The sequence below is a fragment of the Urocampus carinirostris genome, chromosome 6 (genome assembly GCF_059441175.1).
Source record: "Urocampus carinirostris isolate Australia breed hairy pipefish chromosome 6, RoL_Ucar_1.0, whole genome shotgun sequence".
Classification (NCBI taxonomy): Eukaryota; Metazoa; Chordata; class Actinopteri; order Syngnathiformes; family Syngnathidae; genus Urocampus; species Urocampus carinirostris.
The window spans coordinates 11,809,313-11,836,068 of record NC_142354.1 but is presented as its reverse complement, the minus strand read 5'-3'; the positions used below and the strand labels follow the sequence as shown (position 1 = coordinate 11,836,068).

Sequence of the window (26,756 nt, the reverse complement as noted above, 5' to 3'; positions counted from 1 at the left end):
ATACTGCAGATTAAAGCCTTTTTTAGAGATTGACGGTACTGAAAATGTCAACATATAAAAAAAAATAAAACACAAGATTTAAAAAGGGAAATATAAAATACTTATTTGTAAATGGAGTGAAAGTAGTGTTTACTTCTGTAAAGGGCGAGAAGTACAACAACTCATCTAGTTCTACCCCCCTGTGTTAATATACATTAAAACAATAAATGTGAAATCAATTCAATCAAAAATGTAGTATAGCAAAACTATTATATTGTATAACCTTAGATTGAAATTAATAAGTTCAAACATGATATTGTTTTAAGATAATTCAGCACAATCTATTTATGTTTTTCTTTTGTTCTTTAATTGTATTAGGTATTTTTATTTGAACAAAAAAAGGAATAATCATTAGATATGGCAACATTTTCAGCCATTGGCAGTAAATATTTTCTTTATTTTGATTGATTTATTTTAATGTATTTTTAAAGCGAATTTTTTGGCCGAATGCAGAATGATTCCCTTTGAATTAAAACCTCAAAAAATATTCTTGTTTGGAAAAAATTGGGATTGTAAAAAAATATATGAAATAATACATATAATGTGTTTCTGTATATATTACATACATTCTTACAGCCCCACATGACAAAGAGTCACGGTAAAACTTAAAAAAAATAATAATAATATATGAAAAACTATAAACAAAAATTAGGATAAATAAGTTACATTTAACAAGTGCAGATTCTTTTAAACAAAAAAAAACTATACTTTTTTTAATAACGAGCGGGAAAATAAAACAATTCAAAACATTATACATCTTACATTATACATTTCTGCATATATTCCCTAAATTCTTGTCTATATGAATGAATGAATGAATGAATGCTCTTTACTGTCATGATTCAATAGTATAACAAAACTGGAAAGCTTCTCCTTTCAGTGCAAGTGAAATGAATTAAGAGATACAAAAGTGTGCAAAAGGATAACAAATAAATTAAAAATAAACAATATATTAATATTTTATAAAAATCATGTGCATATTCATAGTTGCATGGCTAAAAGTCCCGTCAAAATTTGAAGGTGGGGTGCGGATTTAAAAATATGTTACTCTCTGATGCCATCTCCTGGCCTAAAGTCATGATTGCAGCCTTAAGCAGCCTGCTCTCGATGGACATGCAATCTTAGACAAGCTCGGATACACTCTTTTTTTCCTCCTTTTTGGGGTTTGGGTTGGCGGCGTTAGGCCTTTTCTCACATTCACAATTGTTATGCTCCATAACAATGCTAGATATTTTCCGAAAAAATCTGCAGAGACGAGCATGTCGTCTATCTCAGCACACCCCAGGCTCCTTTTTCTTGAACCCAATATGTTTCGCCCCGAACAGCTCTGATAAAAGTAAGATAAAAGTCTACACGTGCAATTAAAAATAAAGTATAAAGGCTTTTTAAACTCGCATGGGCATTGTTAAAACATAATTAATTGAGAAAATATGTATCATTCCACTTTTTAGGACCCCTTAAACGCCCTACTTATAGAGAGTATTTAGTAAAGAAAGAAACAATATGTAGCAAAATCAGAGGGGGAAGACTGAGCTAACAGCCAGGTGCAAATAGACTTTTTGTGTATTTTTTTGATCACTTACTCCCTCTCTACTAACATTGCACAGTCTTTGAATTTGAACTACCGATTGAACAGATGCGATATCAGCCATCTCCAATGTCAAAGCAAAATGTACGTTCTGCAGTCAGGCTGGTTGCCAACTGTCTGGTATGCGCTCCCCTTTGCCAGAATTAGCACACATGCCCCCACGTAGGCCTTACAACTCAAGCCTGAACACGTGAGGATGTCTGCGTCCCAATGAAGTGATAAAAGATAAAAAGTGATGGAGAGGACGTGTTCGAATGGGCCTGAATGTGACGGGTTGTGACTCATTGTTTTCTCAGGAAAGAAGTTCGAGAACTGGGGATGACTTTAGTGGTGGATGCCAGGAAGGGAGCGCCGCCATCTCACCTCTACAAAGCTCTGTTAATGGCACAGGTTGACAAATGAGCGTAATACATTATGCTATTGTAGCTTTAGTCTTCTGGTAGAGGTTTATTTCATTGCCCAACATGTAGGATCCCTATAATTTTAAACAATTGAGAAATTACAAGATCTGTAGAACTGGATTAGTTTGAGCAGGCAATTCTGCTGGGATTTCCCCATCCCCCCCCGCCCCATTTTCTTACTGGACTAATCACACTGCTAAGATGCAATCACTGACTAAAAAATGAAAGAAAAACAATATTATTTTAGGTATATAAGATATTTTTCACATATTTTTATATTTTACTATATTTATCTTAATGTTTGAGTCAAGTAAAGATTTTTTTTTGGGGGGGGTTATTATTAGTATTACATTTTCTTTTAAAACATAGATAAAACATTCATAAAAAATATACACTATACTGTAATTTACAGTTTTTTTCCATAATTTAATTTTTAGATTCCTTGCCACTTTCTTAATTTTTGTTTTCTCTTTTACTTCAATAAAATAGGAAAAAATTAAAAAAATGAACAATATTTTCTGCAGGACTACAAAATATTTGTTATTATCCATCCATTATCTGCGCCTATCCTCGGTAGGGTCGCGAGGGTGCTGGAGCCCATCCCAGCTATCCTCGTCAGTGGGCAGGGGACACCCTGAACTGGTTGTATTTGTTATTATATCTGAATATTTTTGTTAAACTATATTTTACTCTTTATTTGTTTTTGGGTTTTTTTGTGTATGCGCAAAAACATTTTTAAATACGGTAGATATTTTACAAAACTTACAATAGTGGTCACTACTCTCACTTGAGACAAATTTACCAATAAAGGGGGATGAGTTTAAGGAAGCATATGTCATTTAAAGAATACTGATCATCTTTAGTACTATACAGACTAAAACTGTACACCAAACTCACTAGAGTTTCGTGTTTACAACAGGAGCAAGCACTCCATGCCGTCCACAGTATAACAATGCTAATGGACAAAGATACATGTCCCCGGCCAGAAAAGCAGCCCGGTCTTCAGGTAAGAAAGTCAGTTGCAGTGTACAAAGGAGCATGCCAGCCATGTGCATGTTTGCAAAATGCGCTTTCTGCTCCTAAGATGGACTTGGTGACATATATGAAGGCCCTTTACAAGACTGCCGACGCTTCCCAGCTGACCCCTGAGCTGGGAGGAACCTTCACCTACAGTCACTCCGATTGGCTGCAGTTTCATCAGGTAACACCAAATTTGAAACAGAGAAACATGCATTAGAAATTCTCTTCCTTGTAACATGCTGTGTCTTCGAAGAACATACATGTGTAATCTCTTTAAACTTAAAAGGTATTCTTGTGACCCTAACAAGGAACAATTTCAAGAATCAAAATAATCTGTCACCAACCTGGAGCCAGCAGACACCATGAATACCCTTTGGGACTGCACTAAAATTCTGTTCTAAAATTAGCACACCAGTGACAGTAGATGGTCTAAATTTGGATTCTTGTCAGTATCTGGCTTGGGTCCAATATGTGGGAAAACCGGAAACAAGGAAGGCCAAAAGGCATGGTGTGAAACAACAAAACCCAGGTACAAAGTACCAAGTCAAGTCATGTTTATTTGTATAGCCCTTAATCACAAAGAGTCTCAAAAAGGCTGCACAGATCCTATATTATTGCAAACTACAGACTATTATGACACCTTCCCTTGATCTAAAACCTACATCAGGGCAAGGAAAAACTCAAAAACCTAAAGTCAAGTCATGTTTATTTATGACACCCTTAATCACAAGGAGTCAGACTATTTTGACACAATCCCCTGATCTAAAACCTACATGAGGGCAAGGAAAAACTCAAAAACCTCAGTATGGGGAAATGAGGAAACCTTCAGAAGGGTCCGCACATGGGGTGATCCCCCTTCCAGGCTGACCAGGCTGCAATGGATGTTGCAAGGGCATCAACAGACAATACACAGACATCATCACCATTAATTATACTGTAGGTATTATTAGAGTGTCTGTTTGAGAGCTACCTGAGATCAACATCATTCATAAGCTATAGAATAATAGTGTTTTAAGACTAAATTCAAACACATTTCTAATGAGGTTGCAGATCAAGTCTCAGTCCACAGCGCCGGGTGCCCAAATGGAGAATGCTCTCTAACCTACGGAATTCTTTTGGGCTCTTGGACCAGCGTTTCCCGAGCAAAGGTGGAACGTAGGCGGATATTAAATCGGAAAGATATGAGAGGGGCAAGTTCATGCTTAATTTTGTATAACAAACAGAATCTTAAACTGACAGGGAACAAGTGCAGGTCAGCCGAAATTAGGGTAATGTGATCAAATCTGCTTGTCTCAAAAACAACTAGCAAAGTTTCCAAGGAAGAAACAAACCTGATATAATTCAACAGTGACAACGACCTAAACCACAATTGAAAAAAAAAAAACAGGAACTGAAAACAGAAGGACTAATGGGACAAACAAGCAACACCTTGACAAAACATACAAGAAAAGGGAGCCAATGGATGCAGACAATTCTAAATGATGAGACAGTACCAGTAATACAGAGGCCTGGAGGTGGTGCAAATCTTATATAGGGAATTGGGGATGGTGTGGATCCGGTACAGGGGCCTGGAGGCGACACAAATCTAATATAGGGTTCTTGTGGCATCGCAGAGCTGGTACATGTGTCAGTACAGACCCGGTACAGGGCCTGGTGGTGGCAGAAGATCAAGTATACAGGGGTCAGGACATGGCACAGATAAGGTACAGGTGCCAAGAGATACGAAACAGGTGCCAAAAGGTGATGCGGATCCAGTACAGGGTCCTATATAGAGTTCCAGCGCATTCTTGAAAAGTCTTAAAAGGCATTAAATTCATTATTCTAAAATAAGGCCTCAATTGGCACTAAAATGTCTTAACCCAATTTTTGAAAGTCTTACTTTTGAATATATAAGATTTATATTTGTTTGAACTAAAGAATTTAGTAAAAAAAAGTCATTTTTCATGCATCTAATTAAACAGCTTCATAAATGTAGCAAAACAGTTCTTTGGAATTAGTAGTTATCGGACAGTTTTGACTGAGGATCCATGATGTACTGTAAACATCCTTTTTATTCAGTGTAGTCCATGTCTAAAACTTGAGAGTGCAATGTTTTTTGGATGGTAAGTTTTCAACTAGACTGAAATGTGATTTAAAAAAATAATAAAATAGTGTTTAAAATTGCCTGTAATTCATGTGGTGTTTTTTTGTCGACTTGGTCTTAGATTTCATTTCAAAAGGCATTAAAAAGTCTTGATATAGCATCCTGGTGGCGGCACGGAGCTGGTACAGGGGCCGGGAGGGCATACGGGTTCGGTACAGGAGCCTTGGGGTGGTGCAAATCAGGTATACAGGGCTCGGGACGCAGAACATATCGGGTACAGGTGCCTGGAGGTGGCGCAGATCCAGTACAGAGGCTTATAGGCAGCGCAAATCTAATATAGAGTCCTAGAGGCGGTGCAAATTTAGTAATAAGGGGCTCGGAGGTGGTGCTGTTCTTATACAAAGGCGTTGCGGCTCCCTGCACGGTCTTTTGATGGGGGCGACATTGTCATGTATGTTTCTTTTTTTGCTTTTTCGATTTTGGGACCACCTTCTTTACTTTGTACCAAGCTTCTAGTTAAACACCATCCTTTTTTGAGCACACATCCTCATTTCCTGCTTTTCCCGTGAATTGGTTCCACTCAAATCCTGAAACTTTTTTATAACTGGTTTTATGTTTCCTGCCTCCAAAACACCTGATTGCTAAGATCAGGATCATTATCAGGCTCCTGCAGCGCTGGCGTTTTGAACAGTGCAATGTTTACTCCACTCAATTAAAGCCTATTATTTTCCATTTCAGAAACTTGTTTCTTTCATAAGTGACCTGCAAGAGGCCGACAGTCTGCTACAGAAGGCTATTACTAAAGTCAATAAAGGCAATGTCTTAGACACAGCCCAGGTAAGAAATAATCATGAAAGTTGTACTTTTTTCCCCCCCCAATGCATAATTTTCATTGCAGGAAGTACGCAAATGCATTGAGGAGCAAAGGCACTTAATGAAGGAGGTGTTGGGGGATGCTCGATTGGTAACGTTGCAGAGAGAAGGTGGGGCGGTACTGGCCAGAATGAGGAGGGAAGAGTTCCGGTTTGCACAGTCTGAAGATTACAGGTAACATATCCTTCACTTTCTCAGTGCAGAGAAGGTTTACTTGTTCACATGGACACTGACATATAAAAACTTTGCACAAAAGTAGACCTCTTAAAATCATAGTCCTCTTGTTTTCTTTCAGAGATGCTCTGGAATCGGTGACACATTTATACAATCAAGTAGAGGAGAAGCTCCACACACTGGTAATGAAATCAAACGATTCACTTCAGCAATTAGAGCAGCTGTATGTGCTCAGGGACGTGGACGGGAAAATCAAAGAGGTAGGTGTTGTCTTTCTGGGAAAGATTCCGTGGTGTTGCTCTATAATCGTTCTACGCTGCGCTCCACAGTCTGCCGTGTGGTTCAGTGAAGAAGGTGAACGTAGACTGAAGGACTTTGACAAAAACGTCTACAGTGAAGATAGCTTGCAGCAGTGTGAAAGATTCCTCCTTGAGGCAAAGGTAGAGAAATCCTTACAAGGGCGCTCACATTGAAAGGCAACCAAAATGAAACTTTCCCTGCGGTTTTTTACAGGAAAGACAAAAGCATGCAATGGTTCTAGTGGCTGAAGCGGAAGAAATTGTTGGTACGAATGTATCCAGTCCAGTGACAGATGTTTTTAGGACTCTCCTCAAAACTTTCAAGTGTAATGTCGATGAATTTATGGCACAAGTGGAGCAGACACATCATGAAGTGGACACACTGGTCAAAGTTCACCGCTTCTGCGATCAGGTTTGATTTGCTATCTTGGTTCTGGGTTTTCACTACGATTAGAGCTGGGCGATTTTATGATCCATAGAGATTGTGATAAATAGTAAGATTGTTAGATCGTCTGTTCAGTCATTTCCTTTATGATTTGGTCTTAGAATTGAATATAGCTGTTACAGGGGCGGGCTCCGTATGACAAACGGCAATCATGCTCATACACACGGGATACGCATTACACTTTCAGAATAATTCCGTCATTTCTACGAATATGAGGTCAACGGTGACGACACCAAAGCCCTATCCACTCTTTGCCCGGTTTCAGTAGATACAAATAATGAGAATGTGCGTATTTGGTTTATTTTGTTGGTTTCTTTTAGTTCAACGTGTTAGGAAAATGAGCGAAAATTGGCAAATTAAAAAAAAAAAAACCATGAACCTGGCGGCAGGGTGCCTGAGTTGTTAAAAGTCTGTGGCACAGTTCTTGGGTCATGGGTTGAAACCCTTGCCTGCGGGCAATCCGATTTCCTCCCACATTCCAAAAACATGCATGGCAGGTTAATTGGTTATCATGAATTGTCCCTAGGTGTGAGTGGGCGTATGAATGGTTGTCTGTCTCTGTGTGCCCTGAGACTGGCTGGCAACCAGTTCAGTGTGTCCCCTGCCCTCTGACGGAGATAGCTGAGATAGGCTCCAGCGCACCCGCAACCCTACTAAGGAGAAGTGGTGCAGATAATGAATGGATTGATGATCTGGAGCCTCGATTATATTTTTTCTACACCTAACTACAATACAGTCCCAGTTTGACCTAGTTAACCTAAAGATCTCTCTCTCTCTCTGTGCAGGCATCTGCTTTGGCTGAAGAATGCAATCGTTTTTTGGAGAAGTTAGAGTGCAACTCACCTCAGCTTGCACTAAGCACACTGCAGACATACGAAGAGAGATTATGTGAAGAATTTTCAACCCGCCGTTTTCAGGCATGGAGATCGAAGGCCTGTTCTTTAAGATCGGGCTCCTCCGAGGCGATGAGCGCCTGGAATTTGGCCCGGGTGCAGTGCCAAGAAGTCCGGCAGCGCCTTGAGAAGAGGCAGAAGAAGAAGGCATGCAGAGATAAGAAACAGAACCAACAGACCGCAGCCGTAAGCAATCCCGGGGATGCTGCGGGAGCGGAGAAGCAGACTGAAACGGGGGAGTCGGAGTGGCCCCTGACCCGGCAACAAAAAGTTCCTATCCCTGAAAGTGAACGGGTCACAGCTGTATCCTTAAAATCAGATGAAAAAACTGAATATCAAGCGATCAAGTTTCCACCCAGAAAAACCGAGGGAACCACCCCAGAGAATGTCTACTTTCACATAGACACAAAACACAGACTTTGGGGCCATCAAAGTGAGATTGACCTAAGGAAAAGCTTCTCGCTTCGAGGGGATTTTGACCTTCCAAGGCACAGTACCTTGAGTCGATCCCTCAGCGAGGGCTCATTCTTAACCATGTATCATGTAAAGCACTGTCAGAGGATGAAGCGACCATTAGAACTAAATTCAGAGCCTATCCAAATGTCCTTTCGCTCTCACACTGGAGGAAACAAAAGTCCAACCATAGATTCTAAAACCCAAAGCTCTGACGATCCAAAGGAAACACTACTCATCTCAACAGAAACCAACGGAACCAATATCTTGTAAGTCTCTCTAGAATTATAAGTAGGGATGCATCAAAATAAAAATTTGTGACCGAAAACCAAAAAGCAAAAACTTTTTTAAATCAAGGACAGTGATACCTCGGTATTTGCCCGTAATCTGTTGAGAACCAGTGTTCGACCATCGAATCGTTCGAGTCATAAATATTTTTCCCTGAACAAATAATGGGATTTCTATGTACAGGTATATGTTCCTGTGCATTCCAAAGTACCTGAAATATCAAAAAAATATGCACGAACATACGGCTTAGGTGAAAATGGCTCAAAAAACAAGTGTTGAAGAAACTCGAGTCATTGATTGTTTCTTCAGTAGACCACAAAACGCAATGAATGAATGAATGAAAACTTTATTCGAACATTAAAATAAAAACAGAACAAAAACAATAACTCAACGACAAAATAATATTACATAAAATGTTCGAAAAGGGGTAGTCAGAAGCAAATGCTTATATTACCTACCCCTTCATCTTCCCTCTTATATACACCAATGATATAACAACAATTGTGATACTATTACTAATAACAGTCATTGTATAACAACAGCAACAATAACACAAAGTTAATCATAGTTCTAGACGCACTATTCTGAATCTCTCGTATCACTCATACCCGATTTTCTTCATCTCTGTATTCCGCCAGGAATGTTTTTTTGTATTTAAATTTGAACAAGTGAATAGTTGCACATCGTTTGATCTTGTCTTGCAAACCGTTCCAGAGCTTGACTCCACACACAGACACACACATACTTCTCCTGGTGGTTCTCACCTTTGGGATCATGAATTCACTACAGACCCTTAAGTTATAAATTCCTTCTTTCCGAATGAATCATTTATGGATGTTTTCTGGCACTATGTTTTTGTTGAACCTAAATAGCAGTTGTGCAGTGAAAAATTTTACTAAATGATCTAATTTTAATCATTTGGACTGCAGGAATAAAATATGAGTATGATCTCGATATCCTACCATGTGTATTGTTCTAATTGCACGTTTTTGGAGGATAAAAAGGGGCTGTAGTGAACTTTTGTATCTTGAAACAAAATCTTGATTTGCCTAGCGATTACCAAAGAATATTACTTTGGTTTTATTTAAATTTAAAGATAATTTATTTATATCCATCCATACTTTTAGGTTAATTAGTTGACGATTAATACAGGTTACCAAATCAATATAGTTATCATTTGAATAGAAAATGTTATTGTCGTTTGCAAATATTACTATTTTCAATAGTTTTGAAACATTAAAGATATGGTTAATATTAAAGATATCGATTGATTACTATTCATTTTCAGGAAACTAAAGAAGATCATGGAAGAGCTCCTTTCCACAGAAAAGGAATATGTGAGTGCTCTAGGCTACGTTCGGGAGCACTACTTCCCCGAACTGGAGAGGAGTGATGTCCCCCAGGACCTTCGTGGCCAGAAAGGGAGCATCTTTGGAAACCTGGAAAAATTGCACGACTTCCACCGACATCACTTCCTGAATGAACTGGAAAACTGCGTGAAAGAACCCTTCCGGGTTGGACGCTGCTTCCTACGACACGTAAGTGACACGGGTTAGTCGTCAATGGCAGTAAATGAGATCACTTATGCTCTGTATAGTATTCCCTCGCTAGTTCGCATTTCAACTTTCACATTCCTACTGCATCCTGGATAAATATGTACTTTGCTGAATTGCAACCTCACTTTCCAATTGACTTTACACTCAAACCAACCAGAGAACTGCCTTCTGTCTCCTGAGCGCTGATTCCAGCAATCTCTATGAATCGTTTTAAAAACTCTTGTGTTGTCTTTTGGAGAGGCGGACCAAAGCGCAAACACACAAGCTGAATGAGTTTATTGGGGGAAAAGGTCTCTGACAAAAAGTACTCCGCATATAGGAGGAAGGGAGAAAACAAAAATAATAAAACACAGTCTGGAAAAACTTAGGAAGTTTTGACTGGATCAACGAAAGGAATTAAGGGATCGGATAGCATATGTATGCAGGAACATCAAAATGGCAAGCAACAACGGACAGCGTGTGCTGACGGCACAGTCCTTAAATACCCCTCTGCTGTTTAGAGTCATGTGAGTGTAATGATGAGCAGGTGTGTATAACTTATACTATGTGAGGATGGATACAACTGTGGCATTTTACCTTAGGAGCAGAAAATGAAATGGAAATAAACCCATACACACAAGGCTACTTTTTTGCCAATAAGCTGGAGTTTGCATATATAATTCGTCTTAGTACTACAAGTCCCAAAGTCCTTTACGGGATTAAAACAATAATTGTGTGCACTTAAAATGGGTGGCATCAAGGGGACTACTGTATTTCAATAATTACCTGAATGGAACTGCTACTAAGATATCATTCACTGCTCTCATAAAAATGTAGAATGTCCTAAACTACACCAAGTCCTTTGTCAGCGTGACAAAGATTACACTTTTATCTAAATGTATTTCTTTCCTTGTCCTCCTTTCAGAGAGAAAACTTTGCTTTGTATGCCCTTTACAGCAAAAACAAACCACAGTCTGATAGTCTTCTCATCAATCATGGAAAAGCTTTCTTCAAGGTGAATAGCATTTTCCAAAGAATTCAATATTTCCTTTACCAACACGTTTTTTATCATCAGGGGAGGGAGATAGCGATGGTTTATTATTTCAAAGAATGTTTTCATAAGGATAAGAATGAATCTGTTTCTGCTTATATGCTCATTGTTAGCATGCAAGTACAACATCATTCAAATACTGATAGATTGATCAGCAATTTATCAAATGTTATAACTACGTATGCATGATAAATGTTTATTCCTACAGATCTCTCTAACAAGTAGTGTCAGCTGATTATAGAGTGGCGATAAGTGATTATTATAAGGTAATTTTTGGTCTATAGGGCCATTCACGGCACAGTTATCTATCAGGTATGAAAAGTATCGTGCATTCCAAGGTATTACTGAGTAAGCCCAAAAACTCAATGTGCAAGACCACTCTATCGAGCCTTGAGGTGTTTTTCATATGACTGTCTTATATTGTGCGACCTCTTTGACGTCTCTCTCTTGTGTTCGTATTTATCAGCAAAAACAGCTGGATCTCAGGGACAAAATGGATCTGTGGTCCTACTTACTGAAACCAGTGCAGAGGATTAGTAAATACAGCCTCCTCCTGCAAGACATGATGAGGGAGTGCTCGCCGGGGCAAGTCCGAGAACTGGCTGAACTCAAAGTTGCGTTGGAGGTGGTGCACTTTCAACTCAGACACGGCAACAATCTGCTGGCCATGGATGCCATTCGCCAATGCGACGTGAGGACGCCAAACTCTTGCACCTTCAGTATCTGTTTGTGTGTTAGAAACAGGATTAGAGTTCATAATTGATCATAATTTAAAGGGATGATCATTATCAAATTTAAAGACGGTAGTTAATGAACTGATAACAGACAAATATGTTGTCAATTTATCAGCCTGATAGAAAAATAAGACATGTTAATTAGTCAGAATGCTTCTAATAAAATAGATTTCATGTACTTTATAACAAATAGAATGAAGAGAACAGACTTCTAGATGAAACAAACATTTCATATTGTGAGATACGCGCGTCTAAAACATTAACTTGTTTTCACAAATATATTTTTTTGTATTATTATTCAATAATGAATTATATATTTTTAACATTACATTATACTGTATCATATTTTTATTGACCTTTATTGCTAAAACAATGTATTTACTGTACTCATTTTCGTACGCTGCTGTAGCAAATTATGTCCACTAGATGTCGCTTTCGATGCCTCCTTTCACTCACGCAGTAAAACTCCAAATTCCAAAAGAATGCAAAGTTGTACATTGTTAAACATTTACATACTCTCGAGTATGTCTGTATAATATAAGAAATAAAACGGACCTGATCATTTAAATTGGACGGCTGAATGACATCGGCACACAGTCGAAGAGTCAGCCATATTCTAAAAATGAAGTAATTAGTCAAACCGGAAATACGTATATCATTAATTGGTGTTTTTTCTTCTTCTCTTTTTAACATACTGGTACATAAATTCGGTAACAAACATTTATTAATTATTTAAATAACATTAAATGTTTTAATCCACAAACATAATTATACATATGTTCATGATGTAAATAATCATACATTTACAGAAATTAAGTTTTAAATTTTTTAGCTTTTTTGAGAACTCATTCACTTTGACACATTGATAAAATGACTCATTAATTATAAACGGAATTTGGAAATGATTCCCAACTCATTTGAAGTAATTAGGTTGTACTTTTTATGTGTTTTGTAAACTATGAATGGAATTTGGAAAAAAGAAAAACGATTTAGATGAAGCAAATGTTAATTTAGAAATACTTATGGTGGCTAACAACGGTGGAACATTTACTGACTGAGGGGAAAATAAGGTGAAGCAGAAGTGAAGCATTTCAAAGTCAGCATGATCAATCATCGTTCATTTAGATGAAAATGGTTTCCATCTGTTTCGCCAAATTAAAGGCGAATCTTGTATTTCAATCAAAAGTATTCTCCCCATATTAAGAATTCCATCTGTTTTGGTAAATGGTCTGCATTTATATAGCGCTTTTCAAGTCAATGAAGAGCTCCCAAAGCGCTTTACAATGTGCTTCACACTTACCCATTCACACACACACTCACACACCAATAGCAATGAACCTGTCGGGGAAAATGAAATTTTATATAGTGTGACATGATTTCAGCTGGTAGAGTGGAGTAGCGGGTGGATGCAGGGGGAAAGGCAAAATCGGATTAAAAATTAAATAAAGAACGGTCCCGATTGGCAATTGGTTATTGCCATGCAACTTAGCTAGTCTAGCAATTTCTGTGCTTTTTTAGTATAGCAAACTTCTTTTCGCAAATTCGATTCCCGGCTCCTCCGTGTTATAATATGTTTTATGAATCATTGCCTTCAAATCCTAAAACAAGGGAGAATTCCACGCTGATTGTGGTTTGGTGTGCAGGTAAATCTCAAAGAGCAAGGACAGCTCATTCGCCAGGACGAGTTCTGCGTAACGTTCCGGAAAAAAAAGTGTTCCCGTCACATTTTTCTCTTCCAAGAGCTCATCCTCTTTAGCAAGACCAAGAAGACGGATGTAGGGAATGATACGTACGTCTATAAGCAGTCTTTTAAGGTAAACACGCACACATTTCTGGTATTTGAATGAGTGAAAATACTGAGCATGGTGCTTATTTTCAGACGTCTGACGTCGGTATGACCCAGAACAGTGGAAACTCGGGCCTTTGTTTCGAGATCTGGTTCAGGAAGCGCAAAACCCAAGACACCTACACACTGCAAGCATTTACCCGGGAAGTCAAAGAGGCCTGGACCAAGGACCTGGAACGGATCCTCTGGGATCAAGCACTGTATAACCGAGGTACGAAACTCACTGTCAGGACTGGATTGTAGACAGGACCCACTTGCGTTACGTTTCCCTCAGTTTTATTGGAAGAAAGGAAAGGGTTGCACCCAAGATCCGGTGATCGCTGGGCGCGGGAAACAGGTCAATCGGAACGCGGAAGTGGGACTTCCGTGGGAGCGATGGTGGTGTAGGGAACGGAAAAAACGGGTCAGTAGTCAGGACAGGAGAGCAAAATCGTGGTCAGGGTCCGAAACGAGTCGTAAGCCAGGAGAGGAGAGTAGACGTGGTCAATCTATTGTCCCTTGATAGTCTAACACAGATGGTCAGTAGGGCCAAACAAACTACTTGCCTGCTTGATTCGTTTCCAGCTTCACTGGTGAAGGATCTGTTTGGGATCTTAGGACCACCAGTTTTAATTATTATTAATATGTCACTATCAAAAGAACTTTATTGGGGTTTGGGTTTGCGTTTGGACTTTACTAGAAGTAAGCCTTTTCTTACTTTCACCATTTTAGTATTGTAGCCTTCAAGTCTGCCGTCATTAAACCCACGCTTAAGCGACCTAACCTTGACCCAGAAAGCCTAGGTAATTACAGGCCAGTGTCAAATCTGCCATTTTTTGCAAAATTACTTGAAAAGGTCATTGCACAGCAGCTAAATGACTTCTTGTCAGAAAATAACCTCATTGAAACTGTCCAGTCAGCATTTAGGACAAATCACTCTACTGAGACAGCCCTGGCTAAAGTAACCAATGACCTCCTTTTAGCAATAGATTCGGTTTTACTCAGTTTTTATTAAGAAAGAGAGCATAGAGCAAGATGATGATCGGTCACGGGTAGCAGATGGCAGAAACGCGGAAGTGGCACTTCCGTGTCGAGCGAGGGTAGTCGTTGGCAGCGAGAAAAACAGGTCGATGATCGGGTGGAGGAGCAAAGACGAAAACGGGTCCAGAAAAGGGGTCGGCAATAGGTATCAGGCGGGAAACGGGGCAAAACAGGTTGATGGCCGGACGGAGGGGCAAAAGCAGAAACGGGTCCAGAAAAAGGTCGGCAATAGGTATCAGGCAGGAAACAGGGCAGGATAGTGTCGGAGAGTACAAAAGCTTGCCTAGCTGAGAGCATAGGTTAGCAGACTGTCTGATGGGTTCTTTTCGGAAAACTGCAGTTTAAAAAGAGTCCAAAAGCCAATTAGGTCCCGTGGCTGTTAACGCCAACGGGGCACCAGCGGGTGCCCGGAATCAGTAATCATGACAAAATGAGTAATAATGGGTAATCTTTTAGGTGACTTGTTATTTGGCAGTCATCGGCCAATACTTATCGTGCATCCTTCGTTCCAATTCCACATTGTGAATCACTAAATGAATTTTGTCTTGTTAATTCTTCGCATGTGTCCATCAGAGGTCCGAATGCAAGAGAGAGTTTTCATGGGAATTGGAAACAAACCCTTCATGGACATCCAACCTAGTGATGCAGCTATCAGTGACAGAGCTGTTGATTGTGGACTGATGGGAAGAGGTAAACCCATGATTTTGTGGCTTTCGTGTTTCATGATATTGAAGCTTACTTTCACAAGGGAATGAGGTTAAAGTGGATAATAGTCTATAGGAGTAGGCAGCACGGCGGCGCAGTGGTTAGCATGTGTGCGGCACAGTTCTGTGGTCATGAGATCGAACCTCCTGTGTGGAGTTTGCATGTTCCTCCAGGCTCTCCAGTTTCCTCCCATATTCCAAAAATATGTATGTCAGGTTCATTGGCCGGTCCAAATTGTCCCTAGTTCCGAATGAGCGAGTGAATTGTCTGTCTCTGTGTGCCCTGCAACTGGCTGGCGACCGGTTCAGGGTGTCCCCCGCCCACTGCCCGAAGATAGCTGGGATGGGCTCCAGCACCCCCGCGAGCCTACTGAGGATAAGTGGTGCAGATAATGGATGGATGGATTGGTCTATAGGAGTACTAAACCAAATTACTGCATTTTCACGCCCATAAGGCACACTTAAGTCTCAATTCTTCAAATTTTAGTGCGCACCCTATCAGACAGTGTCCTGTCTCTCATGCAGAGAGGCGGAAGGAGACCGGAGGTTGGGGGTATGAGATCTCCTGTGACTTCTATGTTTCTCCTGTTTAAACGCCACAAGTATCCTGCATGTATGGAAAAGAACGCGTGCCATCACACGCAATGCATTGTTAGCGGAAGTACTCATGGATGCCAACGCCGTAACGTATCTGTCACGACTGGAACCAGCAGTGGACCCAAACGCGTAACATTTCACACAATGCTTTATTAGGGATATGGGAAGTCAGGGCGAGAGTAAAAGCCAGCGATCTGGTGCTCGCCGGGCAGGGGAGGCGGGAAACCCTTGCGAACGAAGCGCGGTTGGGGATCGAAACAAGTCGGGTAGCTGAGGCGGGAGGACAAAGCGTGATTGGGGATCGGAACAGGAAACGGGACGGAATCAAGCAGGATACACGAACATTTTAGTTTATATTTCTGTTTATAAAAAATATATTTTGTATCTATTTCTTTTTTAAAATCAGGAAAATAATACTTAAATAAAAACTGAAATAGCAGTTAGCAGATAATGTTTCTTACTTTAAATATGTTTCATATTTAATTAAAAAGAAATTCAATAAATTGTAAAATAAGGGAAATCATATTAAAATTTAGGAAAATTAATTATCTTCAGTATAAAGTGTCACTCAAAAAAATAATTATTTAGGTTACTTTTTTCTAAATGGAATTTATTTTAAAAACAAAATAAATAGATTTATTTTATTTTATTATTTTTTTTAAATTTTTTCTTTATTTTAGTGAAACTATCACATTTTAAGCTTTAAATTGTTATTAAATTGATTTTAAAAAACGGAAAATAATGTTATTTTAAAAGTAATTTACCCGTTTACTCGAGTAAAGAATAAAAACAAATACTTTTTGAGAGATTGTGTGTACCAAATTCAACCCAATATCGGGGCGTGGTTTGTTCAAAACAACCCAGGAAGTTTGGTCAACTCTTGACCCAGATTGGGTTTTTTTCTTAGTTTATCTATTCGCTCCTGAATAGTTCTTTTAAAATTTGCTTTCGTTTTTTGCGGCTCTCCTTAGAATACATGATGCTTCCCTTTGTCGGACCTCACAACGGTCTCCCCGGGGCCCGGCCCAAATCTGCTGTTTCAAGGAGTACTTCATCGTCCTCCTCGTCCTCTTCGGGGCCCATCTCCTCGACTCCGACATCGTATTTGATGGGGCCGAAACGGAAAGTGTCGATCGGGGTCTTCCAAGGATACGGAGCATCGGCGGGGACTCTAGAGGAGGACGATACGGACCTCGGTCTTTCTGTAGTGGACAGTTCGGAGTCTTCGGGAGAAAGCATCAGCGGCTTCAGTTATCGAAGTGCATTGGAAAGGGATTCTGAGGAAACGTCCTTGTTGGCGGTTCCGAGTCCAACTCGTCAGCAAATCCAGGTGGCGTTCTTTTCCTTCGGGCTCAGCACTAAAGATTTTAATGAGATCCTGATTGTTTTGTTTTTTTTAAATAATAAAAAAAAAATGCTTTGTTGCAGAACCTGAACAAAAAGTCCACTGAAGTTTGAACAATCGGATCACGTAAGTGTCATCAAGCTAAAGCACAGGTGTCAGACGGCCCGCGGGCCAGATTAGGCCCGCCATGCCTTTTAAGACGTCCCGCGAGACAGCACGCAGAGAAGCCCAAGAGAAAAATCAGCAGTAGTTTCAAATCTGTCCGGATATTATTTTTTTTTTTTTTCTCTCTCTCTCTCTCTTTTGTTCTCTCTTTCTCTCTTTGACACCATTTTAAATCTGCGCCCTGCTGGCCCCCGCTCATGGCAATAGTCAAATGGAGATAATTGATCGCGGCTGGTCTGGTGCTTCTCACTTTAGACAGAAAGAACAGGAAAAAAAACCACAAATCCGCTCACTCTTCCCCTTCTCTGGGCAATAGTCAGCCGGGCATAATGGATCGCGGCTCCGACAATGCATTTCAAAACAACAAAAGAAAAGTGCCTTCTACCGATCCCCGCTCGCTGCATTATAGGATAAGGGATAATGGATTGCGGCTGCACAAGTGCAGTTCATTTTCGACGGAAATTAGGGCATAAAAAAATAGAAGCCAGGCCTGTCAAACTTGCTTTTTCCTGGTCCCCGATCACACTAATTTGTGATTGAGGATAATGGATCAGGGCTTCACGAGTATAGTTCACCTTTTGGTGAATAGAACATCCAAAAAGAGCTGAAAAAATAAAGCTACTTTTTTACCGTTTTTCAGCTAAAATGAAAAATAAAAATACTTTAAATAGGAAAATAAGAGTTTGCGGGGTTAGCTTTTTAAGGAGAACATGTTTTTGATGTGAGGCCAGGGGTGCTCCTCCTCTTCTGTGTTTTCATTGTCGGTATTGCTAAGCCACATTTTCCATATGTTTCTTCCATAAACAAATTTTACCGCCGCTGAAGTACAGACAGACAGATGCCTACATATGTGGAGAGGATTTATTAAGTAACAATGTAACAACTTCAATGTTGCCTAATGTAACTGGGTTGTCACACTTCTGTCACTTGCCCGCTAATTGCCCTCACCTGCGCTCACTCTTTCAGCCCCAGCTGCCACTCGTTTCCTAATTATCCCTCTCCCTATTTAAGCAATTCATTCTCGGTCACTTTTTGTCAGTCCGTTTCCTGGCTCCCTTTTTGATGCCGACCTGTTCCTGTATCCTGCCTGATTCCGTCCCCTGTTTCCTGTATCGATCCACGATCACGCTTCGTTCTCCTGTCCCGGCTTCCCGACCTTTTCAGATCCACGATCACGCTTCGTTCTCCTGTCCCGGCTACCTGTCTTTTTCCGATTTCCGACCACGCTCCATTCTCCTGTCCCGGCTACCCGACTTGTTTTTCTGATCCCCGACCACACTCTGTTCTTCCATCCCGGCTACCTGACTTGTTCCGATCTCCGACCACACTCAGTTCACCCGTCCCAGCTACCCAACTTGTTCCGATCCACGATCATGCTTTGTTCTCCCGTCCCGGCTACCCGACTTGTTCCAATTTCCGACGACGCTCTGTTCTCCTGTCCTGGCTACCCAACTTGTTTTTCCGATCCCCAACCACGCTCTGTTCCTCTGTCCCAGCTACCCGACTTGCTCCTGGTCCCCGACCACACTCCGTTCTCCCGCCCCGGCTACCCGATTTGTTCCGATCTCCGACCAAGCTCCGTTCTCCCGTCCCGGCTACCCGAATTGCTCCTGGTCCCTGACCACACTCCGTTCTCCCGTCCCGGCTACTTTACTTGTTCCGATCCCCGACCACGCTTCTGTTCTCCGGCCCCGCCTGCCCGCCTCGCCAACTGTTTTGGCCGCAAGGGCTTCCTGCTCCACCTGTCCAGCGAACACCAGATCGCTGTCTTTTCCTCTCTCCCTGACTTCCCATATCCCTAATAAAGCATTGTGTGAACCGTTACGCATTTGGGTCCACTGCTTGTTCCGGTCGTGACAGAGGTAGGAGTACGGTTTTCCTTCACTTATTTACTCAAGTAAAAGTAAAAAAAATCCCCAAACTTTACTACCCACCTCAGCCACAACACACAAATTGAGAAACACTGATCTAAAGCATCATGATCCATTTTGGTGTTGTCTTTTTAATCCACTATTTTCTTATTGTTTTCAGATTAAAGGAAGAAGAATCATTCAACAGGAGACCCGCCAATCTAATTCAGGAAAATATTGAACTGTTTTCTAATCTCTCGTACTACTTTATTTAAAACTTTTAATCAGTATTGATCTTTTTTTTCAATGATTGCAAACATGATGTGATGGAGGTCCAAAAAAATGCAGTGTCTTTCAATAACAGGTTAAAGGTACTTTTATATACATCTCCAAATGCATTTTTTTGTAACCTGAAACTTTCTGTACATATGTATTCATCTTAATGTAGACTCACTAATGTTAGTGATATCAAGAGCTGTTCTGCCTTTTTATGTGACACGGGGATTTTGTTCTTACTCTGTTTATATTTGCACCTGATTTTTCTAATAATAAATAAAAGTGACAAAGCAAAATCAGTTCTTTTTTTCTTTGAACTGTTATAAAGATTTTCATGGCCAGAACGCAGACAGGACCCACTTGCGTTGCGTTTGTTTTATTAAAGGAAAGAGGAAGGGCTGCGCCCACGATCCGGTGTGGATCTTCCGTGGTGAGCGACGGTGTTGTGGGGAACGCAAAAACGGGTCAGTAGCCGGGGCAGGAGACAAAAACGTGGTCGGGGTCGGAGGAGAGTCGTAAGCCAAATAAGGAGAGTAGACGTGGTCGGGGACGAAAAGAGGTCGAAAGCCGGGACGGGAGTGTAGACGTGGTCAGGATCAAAAATGGTTCGAAGCCGGGGGACAGACAGGAGCAAGAAACAGGTGGGAGTTAGGGTCGAAAAAAGGCTTTCCTAGTGTTAACTGGGGTTCGCAGACGGACTGACAGCAGGGGACACATAGGAGTGGGTTTAAATGGGGACAGAGAACCAATCAGAGTCCGAGGCAGTTGGCGCCAAAGGAGTGGGCACACGTGAAGCAAATCGGAAATCATGACAAAGGTAATGCACCTGATGCACAAAAAAAACACATTTTTGTTTTTCCATTGATAATTCATAATATATCTGTCAATCATTTACGTTTCTTTTTTTATTATTAAAAAGTATATATTTTTTTAATATTCAAATATATATTAATCATTTTAAAAATATATGTTACTGTATTTTTTTCTTGGTAAAATATAATAGAATAGAATATACCTTTATTGTCATTGTTACAACATGGGATATACAAATTGGACGTGGCACTCCAGGTCCACATTTTACAGTGAGGATAAGGAAAACAAAGAGATAAAGGTACAAAGAAGATGTTTTAACTGTCTTTGTTGCTTAGGCTTTGTTTCCCCCGGAGGGGGGTGTACGAGGGGGTAAGGGACAGACAGAGATGGGCGGATCCAACTAGATGTTTGATCTTACTGTACACACGGTCCAGTGTTTTTTCCCTAATTGCTCTGTCCACGTGTTGAATGGATTTGGGAAGTACAGTCCTTAAACATGCCCGATTAAAGTCGCCGGCGACGATATAAGCTCCATCGGGGTGTGCAAGCTGCTATTTATTGATAGCAGCGGGCAGGAGATTTAGCTCGTTAGCATCCGGTGGAACGTTAGCATCCGGTGGAACGTAAACAGCAATCACAATGACCACAGTTAGCTCTCTCTGTAGATAGAAGGGTCTACACGATACTGCTAGAAACTCTATATCGAGTGAGCAGTGTGTGTCAATGATTCCGCAGTTATTGTAACAGTATACAAAATATACCATGATAGTATGAATACAATAAAATAATTGTAATAAGTACTATTCTGCTTACATTACATACAATAAAAATGAAATATAAAATATTTAATTAAATAAAAGCAATACTTAGAATGCAAAAGAAAAGTAATACAATTGGAAAGTAAAACATTTGAAAAATAATACTTCAAATGTATTGTGCCCTGCGATTGGCTGGCAACCAGTTCAGGGTGTCCCCTGCCCACTGCCCGAAGACGGCTGGGACGGGCTCCAGCACCCCCGCAACCCTACTGAGAATAAGCGGTGCAGATAATGGATGGATGGATACCAAGTGTATGCGTGGATGGAAAAACCAAAGTCCGAAGGAAGTCTTCCGGGATCCGACTAAGGGAGTGGTGAACGTGAGGCGAGTGTGGGGCTGGAGGGAGTCTAGGATCAAGAGGAGAGGCAAAAAAGGACATTCAGGCAACTTCGACGGGTCAATTGTGGGCTGGTTCTGACTCACCACAAATGATCAATATTCAAGCAGCGGTCGTTCATCTCCAGCAACTTTCAACGGTTGCAGTCTTGAGGCTGCCACAGCTGGGTTGATTGTTCTCTCCCCACCCGTCCTGATTGGAGGGGAAGCCTGGCCCAGAAATGAGGACGAGGTACAGGGCCCCCTATTTTAGCTGGGGTGTGGCATAACACCACATTTATCAATTTTGTTGGTATTAAGTGCCATAACGCAAAACTTAGCTAAAAGCACTTGCAGAACCCCAAAGTACACCCATTTAAATGTTCACAAATATTGGTTCAGCCGTTTCAGAGCCTATAAGCCACATACGAACACACGCAAATCAGGATTTAGATTTTGGCTCAGAAAAACAGGGCAAAAAATATTGTACAACAAAAAGACAATACCCTAAGGAACGTCAAGAAAATTAACTGTTTTTAAAGGGTTTATAAGAACCGAATCCCATTAAACTCACATTTATTGTAACCACCACTCAATAAATCATATTGACATGAACCAGTTTGCTTATTTGTTTTTACACTGTAATAATAATTTAATTGCGTTTTATTAATGTCTGCTCACGGCCATTTCATAAATATTTCATAGATGTGGAAGCAAACGTTGTGTAGTTGAGAAATACAATTTAGTGGCCAAGTCAGGCTCTTTTCCAGTCGGCGGGTTTGGACGAAAGCCTGGTTTTCGGTTTTGACTCTTACTATGTGATGTCATCCGTACACGGAGCTAACACTCGTGTGTTACTAGAGCGCCTTGAGGCACAACTCGGTATTGCCTCATTGCTAATATGATTGCATGATATTGTAATTTTCTTTTCGGTTCCGTAATGTGCAACACAATTTCAATTGTTTCATGCTAAGGTTTATAAATTACACTGTTTTTAACAGACTCCTTGATGTTCATTTATGTCAGGAATAGGATCAGGACCCAAATGCGTGACGTTTCTCACACAAGCCTTTTATTTTACGGGAAATGGAGAGTCATGCACGTTAGGCAGCAGTCTGGCGTGGAATGATAGGAAGCCAGAGGCCGACGAGATCGATACCAAATGGCCGAGCAGATATTGGACGGATGGGGTCGATACCGGACAGGTCGGGACAGACAGGTGTGATATCAAAACAGGATATCGAAAGTATACAGGAAAAACTAGATGGGAACGAAACTGGTAACCGATATTAAACAACGGGACAGACAGTATTGAAATTGTTAGGAATAAATATTAAAAATGTACTGTTTACTAAATTGTTAGAATTAGTTATCTGACACCATTAACCAAACATAAACTTCATTCACCTAACAATGCATGCTCATTTCTTTTTGTGAAAAGACGGACAAGAGACCGGCATTTCCACACAGGAGCAGATTTAATTTCTTAAATTATTTAACTAAGTGAATTCCATCAAATTAGCTGAATTAGTCGAATTAATCTTTGTCCGGCCTCTCTCTCGTTCTCCCTTGATCTTCTCGGATCTTCTGGAGTTCTTCTCTCTCTCTGCCCACGTCTTGTCACAAGCTGGCGTGCCGGCTCCTCCCGTGGGCATACTGATCCTGATCCTGACCACGTCTACTCTCCATTCTTTGCTCACGACTCGCTTCCAACCCCAACCCAAGTTTTTGCTCTCCTGTCCCAGCTACTGACCCGTTTTTCCGTTACCGACACCGCCATCGCTCGCCACGGAAGTCCCATTTCCGCGTTCAGAGCGACCTGCTTCTGGCGCCCAGCGATCACCGGATCGTAGGGGCAACCCTTTCCTTTCTTCTAATAAAACTGAGAGAAATGTAACGCAAGTGGGTCCTGTCTCCGTTCTGGTCCTGACATTTTAGATTCAAAAATTCTCCAAGTCAAATCAAAACTCCTAGTGAAGTTAAGCTGCGCAGAAAATGGATGGATGGATGAAGTCAAAGATGTATAGGTAACTAGAAAGGTAGCTAAAAAGGTAAAAAGGTGGAAAGGTAGCTTGCTAGGAAGGAAAAAAGCTTCAAAGATAGCTAAGTATAAAGTAAAAATGGCTGAAATGTAGCTTGGATTGAGTCCAATAAAAATGAATAAAAATAAAAGTGAACATACAAATAAAAATAAAAATTACAAAAATAAATCCCCGCGACCCTAATGAGGATAAGCGGTACAGCTAATGAGATGAGACAAAAATAAATGAAACTTAAAATGAAAACATGAATAAAAGAAAAAATACTTATAAAAAAAAAATACAAATAAAAGTGAACATACGAATACAAATAAAAATATAAAACATAAATGAAAATGAAAATATGAATATAATAAAAATACAAATAAAAATATAAAAAATATATGAAAATAAAATTATATAAAAATAAATAAATGAAAATAAATATGTACCTGAAAATATAAATGAAATAGCCCTAAATCACGAAGAGTCTCAAAGGGCTTCACAGATTGTTACACTATATTACACAAACTATTTTCAACCGACAAGAGGAGTAGGTTATTCGTATGCAATGGAGTAGAAGTGAGTTTTAAGTTTAGATTTAAACATTTCCACTGAGGTTGCAGATCGAATCTCAGGGGGAAGAGCATTCCACAGCACCGGTGCCCGGATGGAGAACGCTCTCGAACCAGCAGAAGACTTCTTTGCTCTCGGGATCATCAGAAGACCAGCACTCTCAGATCGTAGGCTTCGGCCCGGGACATAGTGGCAGATCAGATCTGAAAGATAAGAGGGAGCAAGTCCATGTATGATTTTGTACAATACTAAGAGAACTTTGAAGTCACATCTTTGGCTAACTGGGAGCCAATGCAGGTTAGCCAAAATCGGTGTTATGTGATCGTACTTTTTTGTCCTGGTTAAGAGCCTCGCTGCGGCATTTTGTACTAGCTGAAGAGACTTGATTCTGGGCTTCGGGAGACCGGAGAGTAGTGCATTGCAGTAATCGAGACGGGAGGTAACAAATGCATGAATTATTGTTTCCGCATCAGACTGAGACAGTATTGAACGGATTTTAGCAATGTTGCGAAGATGGAAGAAGGCAGTTCTAGTAATTTGTTTTACATGCATCTCAAAGGATAGTTCAGGGTCAAATATGACACCTAAATTTTTAACTGAGTCACTCTGTGTGATGTGACATTTGTCAATGTTCACAGCAGTTTTTGAGAATAAGTCCCGGCATTTAGAAGGACCAATGACTAACATTTCAGTCTTTTCAGAGTTAAGACGCAAGAAGTTGAGTGACATCCACTCTTTTATCTCAGTGAGACAGGCCTCCAAATTTCCACAGTTTAGTGTGGAAGATTCCTCCAACGGAAGATATAGTTGAGTGTCGTCTGCATAGCAATGGAAGCTGATATTGTACTTGCGAATAATATCACCTAACGGAAGCATGTAAATGTTGAAAAGTAGGGGGCCGAGCACTGAACCCTGCGGAACACCGCAGGTAACATTAAAGGGCTCAGATCTCTTTTCACCATATTTAACACAGTGTGTCCTATCTGAGAGGTAGGATTTGAACCACGAGAGGACAGCTCCTGAGAGACCAATCCATTTTTCCAACCGTTCTAGTAGGATATTGTGGCGCACTGTGTCAAAAGCAGCACTAAGATCCAGCAGCAGCAAAAGTGATGAAGCGCCAGAATCCATTGACATTAGGAGATCATTTGTTACCTTGATCAGAGCTGTCTCAGTAGAGTGGTTAGCCCTGAATCCTGATTGCATGGATTCAAAAAGGTTATTCTCCGATATGAAAGCATTCAGCTGCTGTGCCACTACTCTTTCGAGTACTTTAGAGAGGAAAGGTAGGTTTGACACAGGTCTGTAATTACTTAATATTTCTGGATCAAGGTTGGGTCGTTTCAGTGTGGGTTTAATAACGGCGGACTTAAAAGCTGCTGGAACTACACCTGAGGAGAGTGATGTATTTATAATATTTAGAACTGAAGGCCCGAGGACGCTAAAAAGACTTTTAATAAGTGAACCTGGGAGCGGGTCGAACTGGCAAGTTGTCGGTTTGGCCGCATTCACCACTTGTTTGAGATCATCAAGTGACAGTTCACTAAAACCGGCCATTTTCCCAGGGCAGCCACCCTGTCGTGCATCTGTAAATTTCAGTCCTTTAATACGTGTGGTACTAACAATATCTTTTGCAATTTCTTCCTGTATCCTATAAATATGAATAAAAAAATAAAATATAGAAATACAAAACAAATGATACAACACAAAATACAACTAAGTTTGAAAATAAATACAAATCAAAAAACAAAAACAAATATGAAAATAGAAATAAATACGATTAAAAATAAAATAAAAACATATATAAAATTAAATCCCATAAAGGTAAATGAAAATAAAAATAAAATAAAAAATAAAAATAAATGAAACAATAAACATAAGAAATAAAGAAAATACAACTAATTGAATACAATAAATCAGTTTAATTTATTCATCAAGAAATTAATCTACATATTATATTCACAAAATAATCATTTTCTTCTTTTGGACCACTGGTTCTCGACAGGTCCGAGTTCAGGACCTACCACCCCACCCTAACAAAATCCATAACTCGAGATTCAGCCTCACCAATTTGCCAACGTGTGACCCAATGGTCTTAAACTGGTTCGATTTGAATGATGTGTCCAAGAGTGCTTTTAGACAGAAGGCGTCAAACAAAAACAAGTCAAAGAAACCTAGTGGGTCACTTCAAGTCTTTTAATATCTGAGAGGCCTAATGTAACAGACACACAGTTATTTATTTATTTATCTTTTTTCTTTTCTGAGGATTCTTTAGCCAGTGAATGAAAATGTTGTCAACCGAAACAAGTTTTTCCATTCACACTTCAAAAAGGGTATCTGAGTAACATTCATACCTGGCTTCCAAAACTTGCCATGAAGGCCTTCATTGACAACACCTAAATGTTATTACTTTTAGTAACAAACCGTCATAAACAAACGCCCGTAATTTGTCGTCTCAAGAGGCTTCACGGTTGAATCACGCAAACAAGCCGGGCCCTGTGCAATCTTCGACTGCAGGGAACTTCCACGCCCGACC

General features: G+C 40.3%; 1 protein-coding gene across 2 annotated transcripts in view; it reads left to right on the top strand.

Moving 5' to 3' along the window:
* The window catches only part of quob (quattro b), a 46,557-nt gene extending 26,582 nt beyond the window's left edge, over window positions 1–19,975 (top strand). Inside the window, exons 6-23 of one of the 2 annotated variants that reach the window (XM_088337887.1) lie at window positions 1,924–2,017; window positions 2,948–3,034; window positions 3,113–3,229; window positions 5,870–5,968; window positions 6,030–6,178; window positions 6,300–6,438; window positions 6,508–6,618; window positions 6,692–6,889; window positions 7,708–8,537; window positions 9,845–10,094; window positions 11,017–11,106; window positions 11,609–11,833; window positions 13,520–13,690; window positions 13,756–13,933; window positions 15,316–15,432; window positions 17,015–17,373; window positions 17,472–17,514; window positions 19,585–19,975. In XM_088337887.1, coding sequence (XP_088194013.1) covers window positions 1,924–2,017; window positions 2,948–3,034; window positions 3,113–3,229; window positions 5,870–5,968; window positions 6,030–6,178; window positions 6,300–6,438; window positions 6,508–6,618; window positions 6,692–6,889; window positions 7,708–8,537; window positions 9,845–10,094; window positions 11,017–11,106; window positions 11,609–11,833; window positions 13,520–13,690; window positions 13,756–13,933; window positions 15,316–15,432; window positions 17,015–17,373; window positions 17,472–17,501 — 3,244 coding nt within the window. In that variant the 3' untranslated portion in view covers window positions 17,502–17,514; window positions 19,585–19,975. Of the gene's footprint in view, window positions 1–1,923; window positions 2,018–2,947; window positions 3,035–3,112; window positions 3,230–5,869; window positions 5,969–6,029; window positions 6,179–6,299; window positions 6,439–6,507; window positions 6,619–6,691; window positions 6,890–7,707; window positions 8,538–9,844; window positions 10,095–11,016; window positions 11,107–11,608; window positions 11,834–13,519; window positions 13,691–13,755; window positions 13,934–15,315; window positions 15,433–17,014; window positions 17,374–17,471; window positions 17,515–19,049; window positions 19,472–19,584 lie in introns of those variants that run through there. The other variant, XM_088337888.1, reaches the window with a different exon arrangement.
* The last annotated feature ends 6,781 nt before the right edge of the window (window positions 19,976–26,756 follow it).